This window comes from Hirundo rustica, chromosome 21 (genome assembly GCF_015227805.2).
Source record: "Hirundo rustica isolate bHirRus1 chromosome 21, bHirRus1.pri.v3, whole genome shotgun sequence".
NCBI classification, from domain to species: Eukaryota; Metazoa; Chordata; class Aves; order Passeriformes; family Hirundinidae; genus Hirundo; species Hirundo rustica.
In genome coordinates this window covers 9,101,446-9,117,517 of record NC_053470.1, presented here as the reverse complement: position 1 = coordinate 9,117,517, position 16,072 = coordinate 9,101,446, and the positions used below count along the sequence as shown (strand labels likewise).

General features: G+C 37.6%; 1 protein-coding gene across 5 annotated transcripts in view; it reads left to right on the top strand.

Moving 5' to 3' along the window:
- Positions 1-16,072, top strand: part of STAG2 (STAG2 cohesin complex component) — a 68,392-nt gene that overhangs the window by 39,356 nt on the left and 12,964 nt on the right. For all 5 annotated transcript variants that reach the window (XM_040083744.2, XM_040083745.2, XM_040083742.2 and 2 more), the window contains exons 6-22: positions 1,021-1,097; positions 2,585-2,789; positions 4,982-5,133; positions 6,335-6,408; positions 6,522-6,645; positions 7,664-7,762; positions 7,858-7,937; positions 8,466-8,573; positions 9,433-9,544; positions 10,118-10,235; positions 10,951-11,054; positions 11,914-12,006; positions 12,203-12,292; positions 13,333-13,536; positions 15,024-15,094; positions 15,505-15,592; positions 15,695-15,775. In XM_040083744.2, coding sequence (XP_039939678.1) covers positions 1,021-1,097; positions 2,585-2,789; positions 4,982-5,133; positions 6,335-6,408; positions 6,522-6,645; positions 7,664-7,762; positions 7,858-7,937; positions 8,466-8,573; positions 9,433-9,544; positions 10,118-10,235; positions 10,951-11,054; positions 11,914-12,006; positions 12,203-12,292; positions 13,333-13,536; positions 15,024-15,094; positions 15,505-15,592; positions 15,695-15,775 — 1,880 coding nt within the window. The remainder of the gene's footprint in view (positions 1-1,020; positions 1,098-2,584; positions 2,790-4,981; positions 5,134-6,334; positions 6,409-6,521; positions 6,646-7,663; positions 7,763-7,857; positions 7,938-8,465; positions 8,574-9,432; positions 9,545-10,117; positions 10,236-10,950; positions 11,055-11,913; positions 12,007-12,202; positions 12,293-13,332; positions 13,537-15,023; positions 15,095-15,504; positions 15,593-15,694; positions 15,776-16,072) is intronic.

Sequence of the window (16,072 nt, the reverse complement as noted above, 5' to 3'; positions counted from 1 at the left end):
CAGTACTGGTACACGTGCTTCCTCTTCCTCTGTTCCTGCTATTATTTCAGAAAATCATATTTCCTATCACTGATAGTTCAGCTTGTTCAGTCTTGGCATTCTAATTTGGATGTACCTGGTTTTTATCATTGATTAAGATTGCTTCATAGCTTTTATAGACAAAGCAGTCTTAATTCAAAAGGTATTATGAGCAACTTCATGGTAGCCTGTCTACAGTAAGATTGTGTTTGTATATATTTTTTCTGTATTTTCTGATTTTTATTTCCTCATTTCCATATCCTCCATTCTTTTACCTCTCACCTCCTTTTGAAGAGAAGGTGACTTGCCTTGATATCACTGTGCTTGATAGAAGAGGACTGGATGTAATTTGTTCTGCTCAAGTGTTTCTCTGTCCTGATAAACTCTGGACGTGTGTAAATCTCCAGAAAGCTAACAGTGTTCCTCAGAGGGTATCTGTGCTTCTGAGAGTAGTGACCTTTTGATTTTTGTTGCGAGATAAAGCTGCGCAATCTTTTAATGCTTTCCGTGATGATCCTTGTAATGAATTTTGCAGTAGACTTTGGGAGGTCTAACAATTTGAGGCCAAGACAAATAGCAATTGCATGAAAGCACTCTGTTTATTACAGTGCAGAAGATCGTAAGTAGCAGTTCAGCTGTTCAGAATTGTCTTGCACCATTTAGAATCTCGAGTCTCCAAAGGTCACTTCAGATGGTGTAATGCTCACGGGTACAGAGCTCTGGGACAAGTCTGAATAGGAGTGAATGAGTAAATTCTGCATGTGTGCGTACATGCACACAAACACACTTCTTAAGAAGAGTAATAGTAGGCCCCCCATAAATAAATGGTGCTAAGTACTTGTTATACATGGATGCTAGGATGAAAAGAGTGAAATTACAGCTATACATGTGTAATCAGTAGATTAGGTGAAAATGGGTTGTTTCGACGTAGCAGAAGGCATGTCATCTGCCATCTACAGCTTTCATATTAACAGTGCTAATGACCCAATATCTAAATTGTAGGAGTTGTTACAGCAGAGATGTTCCGACATATGCAGAATTCTGAAATAATCCGAAAAATGACTGAAGAATTTGATGAGGTAATTTAACAAAGTCCTGTTTATGTATTAATTTTTATGTTCTTTTTACTTGTCCAAATCTTGCTGGATCACATTGCTAGACATTTTTTTCAAGAATAAGGAGTTTAAAAAATTACAGGACTTCCTTGAATGAAAATGTTAAACTCTTTTATTTCACTGAAATTATAAGACTAGGAAGTAAAGCTCTGCATGCTTGCAGCTTATTTTATTAATGGCTTAAAAAATCAATATTGACTTTCAGTTTTTAAATAGTGGGAACTCCTACTATGGTGGTACTATGGGGGGTGCCTCCCTAACTTGCTGTTTATATAAGGCCTTAAATTGTTTCTTAAAATGGTCACTAAATTTATTTCTGTGCATTCATTAATTTACAAATTGTGGGGATTTAAATTTGATTATTCTTCAGTTGAAGACTGAGGGTTTTCCTTTCATGGGGGTTATAGCTTTTTCCCTTTAAATTGTCAATTTCTGTTCCACGGAGTGTTTGGTTTGCTTGTTTGTTGTAGTTTTCATTTTGATTGTTTGTTTGGGGGGGCGTGGGTTTGTTGGTTTCATTGGGCTTTCAGTTGTTTTTGGTTTTCCTGGGTTTGAGTGGTGTTCCTTTTGTCCTGTGTTCCAGAGTATGTTAATGTAGCTTTAAAACCTCCTCGCCAAATTTGTTTAGTACAGAAACAATTCCCTCCACTGCCACCCCTCCAATAATCAAAAAAAACCCCATAACTTCAGCAGAGGAGAAAATGTAATATCCTTTTCTTCAGAATGATTTTAGTGTTCCTTAGAACTACCTCTATGCATAAATGGATCTGATTACTCTAAGGCAATATGGTGTGAAATTTATAAAGCCACACCTGAGACTGTTGGTACAAAGTTTTTTATCACTATATCATGCTCACTTTCTCTTGTAACAGAATTCTAATGAACAGCTCTCAGATTTCTAATCCCTTTCCATGGATACTTTATTTTTCAACCTGTATTGTTGTTCATCCTCTTAAAGAAACTTCACAGAGGCACTGATGAGTGATTCCTTTTGTCTCCCTGTCATTTTAGCGTTATTTGTAAAGGCTCCCGTACACACATTTGTTACAGTCAAGGTGTTGTAGAAGGTAATTTTATGACTTCAGGAAGTTTCAGTCTGATATGTAAGCATTCCCCAGTAAACTTCCTGACCTGTTCCTAAACTTGTCACCTAACTGTTCATGTGATGGTTGGAGTGTAACAAAGCAGATTTGTAAGGCAAATAATACTTTTCCTTTATTTGCGTCAAACAAGAAAGAGGAACTAGTCGTTAGAACGTTGTCTTCGTGTTACAACAAGCCTCAGCTGCAGAGTGTATTCATATTTATGGAATCATGTTCTTCTGATGTATCGTTTTTAAGGCCTCTGAGATTTTGGCTTTAAAGTTGTACCCATCTCTTAATCTTGATTGAATGGAATGACTTTTAAGATGTTTGAAAGAATTTCCTGTTTCCTTTTCTTTGTTTTAATAGGATAGTGGAGATTATCCTCTAACTATGGCTGGCCCCCAGTGGAAAAAGTTCAAATCCAGTTTTTGTGAGTTCATTGGAGTGCTGGTCCGACAGTGTCAGTATAGCATCATATATGATGAGTATATGATGGATACTGTCATTTCACTGCTCACGGGGCTCTCAGACTCCCAAGTCAGAGCGTTTCGGCACACCAGCACCCTGGCAGGTCAGTGAATTCTATTCATTGGAGAGTTGCTTACATTTAATGGTTTGTGTTGCACGGGACAGAATTACCCTGGTTAAACTTCTTGATATTCAACATTCAGCTTGTGTTTTATTGTGTGATACAGTTTTCATCTAATGCAACTTGTTTTGGGACAGCTTTTTATGTTGGATTTTTGTTACTGAAAACCAGCTCTGTTTTAAAGCATTCTTTGCTAGCTGTCTAGTACTTAATTTTTATTAACTTTAGCAGAAAAGTAAATAGAAGGAAACTTTTCAGGTGATTTTACTAGTTTGTCTTTGGTCATAAATAAGGATGTAGGTGTCTTAATTTCAAGCAGTTGAACCTGTTCATGCTCTACATTAAGTCAAACAGAAGTAGTAGTTTATGCTGGATGCAGATTTTACTACAAACTTAATTTGTGCTACATATTGAGGCCATGGCACTATGTAAAATAGCATTTCCAGTCTTCGCATTAGATAGTTTAAAAGAATTTTTTCATCAGTACTACAATCTCTAAATTTCTTTATGTTTTATGTAATTGACCATTTCACTTAATTTTCCCAAAGCGTTGAATTGTGAAGAAATCCCTTATGAGTTAAGTAGAGAGTGTTTCAAAGAAATATGTCTTTGTATGGACAGAGGATGAGCTTTTTGGATAAGGGACTCCTAAACTTGCACTGATTACTGAGGAAGGATTGTGAATGGCACCGTGTGGCTGTCAGTGATGTGAGGTTATTGGAACAATTTTACTCTGAACAAGGTGAATTTAGGCTGTGTGTGGAGCTGAGGTTCTGCCACACTGGAGGTAATTATTGTTAGCTTCCCTTGACCTGGCTGATTTACAGCTGGCTTCAGTCCTGACTCTCCTGTCAGTCCTGCTGTATCCTTGCTGGCTCTCTTGAGTTTACATTAGCACACAGGGCTGCTGCTGTGTGGGACTTCTACCAGCCAGGGTATTTCTTATGGAGAGAGGAACAAAACCTTTTATTTCAGGAGAATTTACAGATTCTGATGTATCATCAGTTCTGACTGTTATGTGGTATGACTAATACAAATTCTAGGTCTTAAAAGGCAAGTTTTTATCTTAGTGGTGTTCTTTTTTTTTTTTTTTTTGAGTTGTGCCTGAGTAAAAGTTGCAGAAATTGCCCTGTTGCATGTTAGTTTCTGTCAAACAAAGTACTTTTTTATAAGCCATGTGTTTTCATTTGTTCACATCAGTAGTCAGTTCTGTTGGTTTTGTGTGTTCATCTGAGTTCTGCTGTTTGTAGTGTCAAAGATTGTATTTTCTATGGATAAGAGTGCCAACAAAAGCCTTGTATCCATATTTACTGGTACTTCTGGTAATTTCGGCTTCTGTGATTAACTCAGACTTGTTCTTTAATCTCGGAGATCACAGTGTGAGATGATATTTCGATATAACTGCATGTCTTTAAGCCTTGCTCATCAGCTTTATGCTGGTGATGCATGCACAAGAATTTTCTGTGTGCTCTGCCAGTGCAAGCCCTTTTATGTCATGTCAGAGAAGCTCACAAGACAGGCAAGTACACAACTGATCACCTTCTGGTTTCTGAAAAAGGGGTATTTGTCTGCACTCTTTTAGAAAGGATTGACCTAAAAATAAAAGGACATCAGAAATCCCATGCAAGTGTATTTTGTATTTTGGTTTTCTGTTTTCAGACATGTAGTTGGCTAATGTGCTTTTCTCTGCTTCTCCTAATAAATGAATCTTTGAAAAACTTGCACCTTGTTCAAATTAAATTGAGGGAAAAGACTGGTGTGATACGGTGGTGATGGTTGCCTAATACACTTCCTTTTGAAGAAAGAAACTTCTTGGATATTTAAGACTGAATGGTATCAGTGTAACTGACTCTGATAACAGAATTCTTTTAGTATTTCTTGAGCTATGTTTGTAAATCTTACATTTTACCCTATCTCAATTCAACAATAATAATATACTAAAAATATAGCACTAAAGAAGTGACAAAAAAAGAACAGAATAGCAGTATTATATCTATTGTCTAGATAAATAATGATGCAGTGCTTGGTAAAACATTGCATACGTTTGTGTATCAAAAAATTTACAGTGACTGCAGAAAGGGTTGACAGGAAGAGGTGTCGAGATTTTTCTTCTAAGTTTTCTTAGATCAAGTAACCTTTTAAATAATCCTTATTCTTCTCACTTATTTTTGTAGCCATGAAACTGATGACTGCTTTAGTGAATGTGGCATTAAATCTAAGTATTAACATGGACAACACACAGCGGCAGTATGAAGCAGAACGAAATAAAATAATTGGGAAACGAGCTAATGATAGGCTGGAACTCTTACTACAGAAGAGAAAGGAGGTTAGTGCAACTCTAGCTGGTGTACATAAATGGCAGCTAATAATTCATCTTGTTCTGTGATTGGTTTTGGTAGTTACCTGTCTCTCTTCAGGTTGTTCATGTTTAATGCTTAAAAAACTTTGAAAAATGCATTTTACTGTCGGGTTTTCTGTAAAAAGAAGTAAATGTAGAGTCTTAAAAATAGTAGTGTTGTAGTGAAGTTAGGAAGAGAGACTGCAATCAGTACTAGATATATTTTTGTTGTATTTCTTGGTGGATTTCCTCCACTGAGCTCAAGTACGTAACAAAAATTACCATACATTGACAGGTTTGGGCTCCTAGAGAAGATCTTCATGATCTTGGAGCAAAATGTTGCTTTTATAATGTCAATAATGATCTCAGCAGAAACTTTATTTAAAGGCTTTAGAGAAGGCTTTTTTTGTGTACAGACAGCACTATCAAAATTGAAAATGCAGTCAGTTTTCTTTCTTTTGTGTAAAAGAGACTTGCTGATTCATTGCTGACAATGTTGTCTTGTTGAAAGCCCTAATTCACTCAGGCATCAGTTTTTACTTTTGGGGCAATTGGTGGTTTGGATTTTGTTTGTTTTTTTGGGTGGTGCTGGTTTGTTTTTTGTTTTCTTTTAGGTTTTTGTTTTTTAGACACCGGGAATAACTTCTTCACAATCAAAGGAAGCATCTCACCTTTGCCCTTCAGTGTTTGTTCTGTTACCTATTAAGGGTTTTTTCTCCTGACAGTTTAGACAAGCTAACAAGTTTGTTTTCTGATCATCTCCCAAAGATGTTTCAGTTCAAGCCGGATCTCTTAATGACCGATTCAGTACAGTTCTGTTAGATGTGTGTGCAGGGCCAGTCCTAGTGTAATACGCAGATACGCAGTGATGTCACTAGAAAATCAGATCAGATTTTCTTACAAATTAAGAGGGACCTTTCAGAAGCCCAAGATGTCTTTATGTTACACTTGAAGAACAGTTTTCCAGCAGTCAGAATTACTAAAATTTGTATGCTGTGGTAGATACAATTTCTTACATAATAGCATATTGTACTGTGAAACAGATCCGTGACTATTTCTGAATCTGTGAAAGGATTTAATGGTCACACTTGTAAATGTTAACTTAATTTAGTTTGTCTAGCATCAGCACCGTCTGATCTGGCTGTAAAAGTGCTGCTCACTGTTTATGTACTCTCTTACATTCTTTCAGCTTCAGGAAAATCAGGATGAAATAGAAAACATGATGAATGCAATATTTAAAGGTGTTTTTGTGCATAGATACCGGTAAGTTTCTCCTAGTAAGTAATGTGTAGCATCATTAATTTATTCTGGAAGCTGGTGGCAGATTATTTCTAACTGTTCGTCTGTTTGAATTTCCTGCCCCCTTCCCTCTGCAGGGATGCAATTGCTGAAATAAGAGCCATCTGCATTGAGGAGATTGGAATATGGATGAAAATGTACAGTGACGCCTTTCTCAATGACAGCTACTTAAAATACGTGGGCTGGACTATGCATGACAAGGTAAACTGCACTGAGCAAAAGGAGCACAACTCCTTTGTGTGCTTACTGAACTTTCCAGACTGGCTTTGGATCCCTTAGCTCTTGGAATCGCTCACTGCTGTCCTTATCACTCAGAAGTACTGGCATTTCAAAATATGTATACACCAGACATGATTCTTTCTATTGTTTTTAGAGAGTACGTATAGATTTTTTTTAAGGAACTGTTGTTTGTAGGCAAATGGTCTTTTGTATTTATTTCTTGCTGATGCAAACTTGTAGTTCATAATGCTTAACTACTTCAAATTAATGCCTGTCATCCCTATAGCCTGGCAGCACTCTGTTTTGCCAAGTTACAAAACTCTCTCTAGTACTCTCATCTAGCTGTAAAAGGCATGGGAAAAGCCCATTTTGTGCTGGTTAGTGTCTCAAGCTGTTATTTACCAACTACACCTAGAGACTGTTGGAGGGGTCAGTATAGTTTATTCCCTGACTCATCACTGCGTGAGCACATCGCCTCAGTTCTTGAAACTTCAAGCTGTTGAATTTTAAGTGAAAAAAATGAGGGATGCCCAGTCTTGGTGTGCTGCTCATGGGATCGGTGTAAAAACCCAATGTCTGGCAGTGGGGAGGGGTCATCTGTACCTTAGAATGTGTTCTCTGCTGAAGCAGATCTTGTCTTACAGGAGGAATATTTCTCTCATTACCTACTTAGTAATTTTGACTGAACAAGGGATGGTCGTCAATGACAGAAATATCTTGAGTGTTTAGGAAGAGTGAAGCAGGCATATTTTGGTTTATGGAGATGGTAATTGCAGCAAGACCTTGGGGGGTTTTGTTCATTTTTGTTGCTTTACTGCCTTGTTACAAACAAGGTTATATTCTTATGTCATTAACATGATTATTGGTAGCGTATTGTGACAGCATTTAATCTTTGTTTTTGAATTCTTTCTGACTGTAAAAGAAACTTGTCTTGTATGACATGAAGATCACATATGTATCCTGTAGTTGACTTTTAATTCAGTTCTTAATTTTATTTTAGCAAGGAGAAGTAAGACTCAAATGCCTAACTGCTTTGCAAGGGCTTTACTACAATAAGGAGCTTAATTCCAAATTGGAACTCTTCACCAGTCGGTTCAAGGTTAGTGTAACTTCTTATTTTGGGTATATATGAATTTTTTTAAAGTTACATTATTATTTTTTCCTCTTCAAAAATATTTTCTTTTGTGTTCTTAGGATAGAATTGTGTCTATGACTCTTGACAAAGAGTACGATGTTGCAGTCCAAGCAATAAAATTACTCACTCTTGTTTTACAGTAAGTACATGTATATTTCCTTATCAGAGATAGACAAATACTGAAACTGGAGTGTTTCTCATCCTTGTGGGTGAGGCCAGCCACATGACACTTCAGATAATCTGAAGGCTGTAGAAGTGTCTATGCATCTTACACTCAAAGAAAGTGGAATTCCAAAAGTAATCTGTCTAGAACAGTGTTACTGCTCATCTCCCACAGTTCAGTAGGTGTAAGGGCTAGGAGCTGTGAATTCAGCCTCGTAGTTAAAAACTAGCGGGGAATATTTGAAGTGAAGAACATGGGATATATTGAACACTTCACAGTAATTGAGCTCTTGAGCATAACCTTCTAGCAGTAGCTCATACTTCAGCAGTATGTTTTGTTCAGGAAAGCTTTGGAACAAAGACTCTGGAGTTTTAGGATGATAAATTGAAGGAAAAGGTTTAAGTCCTCATTCATTTCCATCTCCCTCATTAGAGTTCATACTTTGTTGACTCAGCCTTTTTGTTTTTTCTTCCTTTCTTTCCTTCTTCCCATCCCTACTCCTAGGAGTAGTGAAGAAGTTCTGACTGCAGAAGACTGTGAAAATGTCTACCACCTGGTTTATTCAGCTCATCGGCCAGTAGCAGTTGCCGCAGGGGAATTTCTTTATAAAAAGTAAGATGGAGAAATTACCTTTAACTCCTTGCTCCTGTAGATTTTTGTGCATTTGTGTGCATTAATATGATGATTCTTACTAGCTTTAATCAAGAAAAGGAAAAAAAATGAATCATAAAGTGGTGTTAAGAAGGAGGAGACAGTGTAACATTTCGGTATTTTCTGAACTGCTGTAGTTTTTCTAAATGGGAAATAGCAGTTTTGAAGGCTGCTCTTGGAAGGCTTGTGCCTTCAGGGAATATGATAAAAATGTTCCTTTGTCTTCTCCTTTCCCATTCTTCTTGAGGAACGCCTTAAAATGCTTCTGTAGTTTGGGGCCTAAAACTTGGGCTTGCATCAGGAGTGTTTTCCCACTTGTAGTTCCTCCCCTGTGCCCACCTCTTCCCCACTGTCTCATATGACCATTTCATAGAATACTTTTCATTTAAAAGATCCACTAAAAATCCAACATGTCACTTGTGTAGGAGAACAAAATAGTTTCCATCTAATACTTTTCAGACTTCCTTCCGATATTTCTTAGCTGCTTTAAAGTCTCCTGTAGGGAGGTTCAGGAATTACCATTTGTTGGGGAAGAGCATAGGACTTCAAGCCCCTGCAGTTATCACTGATGTTTGTAAAGCATTTTATTATAATTATACATCCCACTGGAGACAGTCAGTGGAATATCAGCTCCGCACATATAAAATGCATAAATGGAGTTGTTCAAATGATACTTGTCCTGAATTACTTCCTTTCAAAATAAAATATGGAGCCAAGCAACAAGGCATTTAGTTTGTAAAAAAAACTGGTATCTTGATATGAATTGACTCTGGTGAAGACAGTGAAGAAGAAACTTGTCAAGAAATCATTTTTCTTTTAGGCTTTTCAGCCGCAGAGATGCTGAAGATGATGGAATGCTGAAAAGGAGGGGCAGACAAAGTCCCAATGCTAATCTTGTGAAGACATTAGTGTTTTTCTTTTTGGAAAGTGAAGTAAGTTGGGTTTCAGGGATGTCCTTGTTTCTGTGTTGTGTGTGGGAGGTTTTTGTTGTCGTGGTTCTAATTTTTGTCAGTTAAATTTTGTTGTTGTTTTTCTTTTCCCCAGTCATTGGTTAATAACCATTAACCTGTCCTGGTTTTCCTGTTTGAGCAACCTGGGAGTCGAAAGACAGTTTTGTGAGGTTATGTTTATTTGAAGGATGTGCCAGTACACAGCGCTGAGACAGACTGTGAGCGCTACTCTAACAAACATGATGATGTATAAGTGTAAAGAAATTGTGATTTAACAGATTTAAAAGGAAAGAGAAAAAAGCAAAAAAACCCCACAATCCCAACCCACCTATCCCCCAAGTTCCAACATCTTGTTGCACTACTCCTTGTAGCTGTTGGTCTGGATTCATCTTTTTAAGTTAATTGGGGAAGAAAGTCTTCTGTTTAACCAGAGAGCTTGCAAAACTTGCTCTGTGTTTTTTGCCACAGGCAGGAGCCAAGCACGAGAAATAGTCTGTATTTTAGTTCTGTAATAATCTTCATTGCTCATCAAATACTAATCTGTTCTTATTTCAGTTGCACGAACATGCTGCTTATCTTGTGGACAGCATGTGGGACTGTGCAACAGACCTCTTGAAGGACTGGGAATGTATGAGCAGTCTTCTGCTGGAGGAGCCTCTCAATGGAGAAGAACGTAAGAGATTTTTGTAGATCTTTGTTTCTATTGCTGTGCAGCTTTTGTTAGGCTTGAAGTAAGGAAAAAAGATGCTTACATATCTTTTATGTTTCCATGACTATAAGAAATCACTAATACCAATTTTGAAATGTGAGGAAGAGTAGAAAGACATCACCTGGTGTGGAGGTGTGACACAAGAGCAATGGTTAGAAGAAAAGAGAAGGAATTAGCATGTGTCGTTGCCTTGGTGTTCCACAAGTTCAGGCTGCACTTTTGGCTTTAGAGAAAATAAGTTGCTTGTGAAACCGGTTCATTTACTGTTACAACAACCATATGGAAAAATAGTATGATTTCTTTGATGACAGTAGAGCCAAACAAAACCCCTGGCATCATTCTGTAATTCATTGGTCCTAGTAAATAGACCTCTGAAAAATAGAAAGGAAGTAAAATAATTATAAAGCTTCTTGTTTGTTCCCTCCCGTCCTGTGACTAATCCAGTGATATTCCCTCAACTTTTCAGTATTTTCTGGTCATTTTATAAAGTATTTACATGCTCTGTCCCCTCTGCCACCCCCACCTCTGGAAATGAGCTGTTGGTCTACATGTCTGTCCTTTTGCCTTAAACAGAAAAACCCAAAACCTCCCAAGACCCAAACAAAAACCCCAACATATCTTAATCCTTGTGGAAAGTGAAAAATAAGCTGTGTGTTAACATTTGCTTCTTAAATTCCAGCTTTGACAGACAGACAGGAGAGTGCACTGATTGAAATAATGCTGTGTACCATTCGGCAAGCGGCTGAATGTCATCCTCCTGTGGGAAGAGGAACGGGCAAAAGGGTACGAGGCAAAAAACCTCACCTAGAGATGTGGGAATGGCTCTGTGGGCCACTGTGGAGGAGGGAAATGATTGTAGGCTGTTGCTGCTGAGGGGACTGAGATGGGAGATGTGGCTTTGCTCTCCACATCTGATTACCCTGGCTAGTTCGCATTTCTGGGCTTGGGCGCGTGCTTAGTGCTCTTGGAGCTACTGCTTTTGTTTGTACTGTTAAACATAATAAAAATTGATTTTGAAAAGAGTATTGGTTTGAAAGGGGGACAAGAATCAATGTTTGAGAAAAGCTAAAACTATTTTCTGTGTGTAAGAGCAAAATGAGGGAAAGGAAAACACATTCCCTGTCTCTTGGAAGAAGGCCAGTCCACCGACTGGCTTTTCTGTGATTATGTGGAGCTTAGACAGCCTCTTTGGCTGAGGCATTAAGCATTCTTCTCTCAAGACTGGTGCACATTTTGGTAAGAAACCCGTTTAAGAACAGGTTGAAAGCTTGTGTGAAGATAGGATTGACAAATTAATTGGGTAAATATTGTTAAAAATTGTAAGCTGAAGGAGGTTCCCATTCTTACATTGCCATTCCAGTCATGGTATTTTGTTTCAGGAAAAGTAAGCCTTTTGTTCTAGGTTATCACTTCTGTTTTCAAGATAATCTTATTAGTGTTAGGACTGACTCTGAATTGCAGTTTTTGAATGCGGAAGGTTGGTTTTTTCCCCTTTTTTTAATTACACACTTCCCTCCTGCTTTATATTGATACATTACAGTGATTTTAGAGGTCTATGTACCTAATCATCATTTCATTAATGATAATGAAACTTTGCACCAGAACTTCTAGCTGTGAAATCCTCACAATACCAATATTTTAGGTGCTGACAGCGAAGGAAAAGAAAACCCAGTTGGATGACAGGACAAAGATTACTGAGCTTTTTGCAGTGGCACTTCCTCAGTTGCTAGCAAAGGTAGGTTTAATTCCATTTCTCACTGATGGATGGTTGAAATGTTTACAAGTATACTTCTGTAATTAATGATACAGCCTGCTGCAAGGGGGTTTTTTCCCCGCTTCTTACTAATCTTTGTTTATATTTACTTACTCTACAATGAATTATGTTGTCCAAGACTTTTTCATCTAAACTTTTCTCCTTGCCAATTTTACAGTACTCTGTAGATGCAGAAAAAGTCACCAACTTACTGCAGTTGCCACAGTACTTTGATTTGGAAATCTATACAACAGGGCGATTAGAAAAGGTATGGTAACATCCACACATCAACACCAAAGGAAAAGTCCCAGAATTTAGACTTTGTCACTGGAATTTCGGTCACCATTTTAGCAGTGGTTTTTTGTATAAAGGGGATTTTATTTATTGTAACCCTTACTGATAGTGCAACTTGGATTTCAGAGTTGTACTGGCTGCTCTTCTTAGAGATCCCAAAAGTTTGAGTTTCCTAAGGTCTGTCTGCCAGTTTTAGCAGAAAATCTTAACCAGTTAGATGAATATTGCTGGATTATGGTCATATTTCAGATAGCTGTCTGACAGATAAAGCTTGTAGAAACAGCTCAGTAAATTTTCTTTTTCCCTTATTGAAACTAGAAAGCCACCATCATCATTGCATGAAAAAGAGGAAGAATACCAGTTCACAAATGGTGTCATTACTGCTCTCATTTTATGTGCTCTGATGATGAAGCTGAAGCTGTTCTCATCTCTGTTGTCTCCTTCTCAGATGTGCTACTGCATTGTGAAGGGAGTAGCTAGAAATCATTAGTCAAAAAGCAATAAAATGTGTAGTTGGCAGCATAGCCAGCAGTGATCCAGCAGCAGGGAGCAACTCAGGTTGAAGGGAGGAATATATGAAAACTGAAGTTGGCTTTAGTTGGTGGACAGTAGAGTGTTACGAAACTAAATCTTCAATTACACAGCTTTTAAGACCCACACAAACATGCATAAATGTTTGTGTGAGTGGGAGGTAAATACTTCTGTGTTGTTCAGTTGTTATTGCAAATTCGAGTGTTGGATAAGACCATACCAGTAATAGCAAATTTTTAATCACTTCTGTGATTTGGTCTTTGAAAAGTTCCAACTTAATTTTCGATAGACTTCATATCTCAGAAACTTCACTGATTTTTTTCTAGGTGTTTGTGTTCTGTGTCACAGTTACAAAAGTAATAAACAGAATTTACCCTTTAAAATTCTTTGAAGTTTATTAAGAATGCACGTGTGTATTTGTGTGTGTGTATAGATACATGAAAATAAAACCATATTTTCTTCTTTGGCTCGTCTTCCCTGTAGCATTTGGATGCCTTACTGCGACAAATCCGGGATATTGTGGAGAAGCACACAGATATAGATGTTTTGGAAGCCTGTTCAAAAACCTACCATGCTCTCTGTAATGAAGAATTCACAATCTTTAACAGGGTTGACATTGCAAGAAGTCAGTTAATAGATGAATTGGCAGACAAGTTTAATCGACTTCTTGAGGACTTCCTGCAAGAGGTATTTTAATGTGCACAATCACCTTTTCCTGCCCTTGTAAATATTTTAATATTTTCAGTATTTTTTCTGTCTTTCTCTGCAAGTCAGAGCTAGGGATGGGAGCTTCCCTCTGATTTTCAAAGCTGTTGAGTGCAGTAATGCGACAGTGTCACTGCTGTGATTGTGTGGACACAGACTGTTCTTTTAGATAAGAGTCTTAAATTTTGATCTCCTTTTGACAAGAGTCCTTAGGGAATTCGAGATAACTTTCAGATAAACAATTAAATACATCAACTTTTTACTCTTAGCTTTTGAGGCGTACGTTTTTGAGAGTTGTAGTATTGTAATTCCTCATGGATTCTCCTACTACTGTAGCTAGTCTTGCCTGTGGTTGCATGTTGCTGTTGTTAGATATCAAAAGCTCTAGAAAACACTCCCCCTCCCTTCCTGCAAGCAGATGCAGTTAGCAGATCAGAAATAACTTTGTTCCCACACTGTGTTGATCTGAAAAGTGAGAATCTTCTGATAGAGTGTTTAACTTCACTATGTGGGATCTCTGACATTCAGACAAAACTTGTTTCTGCTTTTCATCTGTGGTAAGGAGCATAGGAAGTGTCTTTGTGACAGCTTCATTCTTAAATTTCTTAGATGCGTGTAGTTTATCAAACTCTCCTTTTTTTCTCTTGCTTTTTGTTCTGAACTAGAACTTCATTCTAGAAATCCTAAACAAGAAATGTGCCCATTTGTTTCTCTTTGTGATGAAAAGAAAGAATGAGAGGTAAAGCAAGGAAGTGAGATGTCAGAAGTTGGCTTGAAGGAAAATGGCAAATGCTCTCGTGTTGAAATCCTTAATTCTTTGATAGGTTGTGCAACTACAGAATAGTAAAACTTGCATTATCTCTGCTAGACTAAGGAGGAGTTTCATCACCTCAAATAGTTTATCTTATGTACAGATAGATACTTTTTTGATCCTTTTATTTTTACTCCTTTTTCACTAAATACAAGTTTGTCAGAATTTATGGGAAGATTAGAACAAGCCAGTTGCCTTACCTCACTCTCAAAGGCTGTTTTCTGTGATTAAAGGCTGAAGTACTGACCTGTGGCCCATCTAGTCCAGTGTCTTTTGTCTGACAGTGGCCTCTGCTGGATTCTGCAGAGAAAATAGAAGCACCTACATTATACATTGTACTCTGCTATCCTAGGCTTTTTCTGGTTTTTCCTCCCTTCTTCTTCCTTCCCGCCCCCTTCCCCGTCTCTTCTTCTGCTGCTATTTTACAGAACTGTAGAATTGTCTAGGGTGGAAAAGACATTTAACATCATTGCCTCCATCTCCGGACATGAAGTGCTTGCTGCCCTGTCTCTCTAACTCCTCTAAAAGCATGCGTGACATAAGAAATAATTTACACCACCTTCTGCCCCCCCGTTTGGGGTGTGTTTGGCTTTAGTGAGTTGCCCAGGTCACTCAGCCCACCGTGCTGCAGATATCTCACTGTGTGATTATTAAACAGGGCGAGGAACCTGATGAAGATGATGCATATCAAGTCTTGTCAACACTGAAGAGAATCACTGCTTTTCACAAGTGAGTTGGCTTCTGCACATCTGTCAGGGGACGTGATGTGGGGGATTGTTTGTTTTTACTTCAGTGTAAGGGTTTGTGGTGAGGGGGCTGGTTGTTTTTAATATGATGTATCTTACTTTTTAACACAATTTCATGAGATTTTCTTGCTTTGTCTTTTTTGGGGGGGGTTAGTTTTATTTTTTTCTTATTATTATTTTTGTGTGTGTGTCTGTTGGTTTGGGTGGGGAGGTATTCAGTGGCTGGGATTTGTCAACACTGATTTTTTTTTTTTTTTTTTTTTTTTTAAATTTTTTTTTTTCTTTTTTCTTTTTCCTTTTTTGACCAGTTAAGCATTTAGTAGTTGTTAACCTCAAATTGAAGAAAAGGTATTAGCTAAATAATATTTTTTGTTTCATTTCTAATGCTTCCAGTGCTCATGACCTATCAAGATGGGACTTGTTTGGCTGCAACTACAAGCTATTGAAAACTGGCATTGAAAATGGAGACATGCCAGAACAGGTCTGTAGTTAAAATGTGTTCTTTAGGCACAACAACAAATAGCTTTCGTTGCTCTCTTTTATTGGCCTCTGCATCTAATGCTTTTTTCCCTTTTGATTTCAGATTGTTATTCATGCACTGCAGTGTACTCATTATGTAATCCTTTGGCAGCTAGCAAAAGTTACTGAAAGCAGTTCCACAAAGGTATGCCTTGTTCCAGTTGTATTAGTAAATCAACATTTGTACCTAGCTGCAGTATCATCAAGCGGAATTGTGGTGGAATTTGTTAAGACTAGGAATTTTCTTTATATTGATACTTACCTAATCCTGCTTTATTAATAAGTTCTTCTGAATTCATAGTTTTAGTGCTCACATTTTTTAAAGTTACTGCAAACTCAGAAAGCTACCTTTTTTTTTTTTTTTTTTTCAATGAAAGGGGATAAGAAAACCAGCTTTCATCTGATATTCCACCCCATCCCAGATCAGTGAATTGAAAAAATA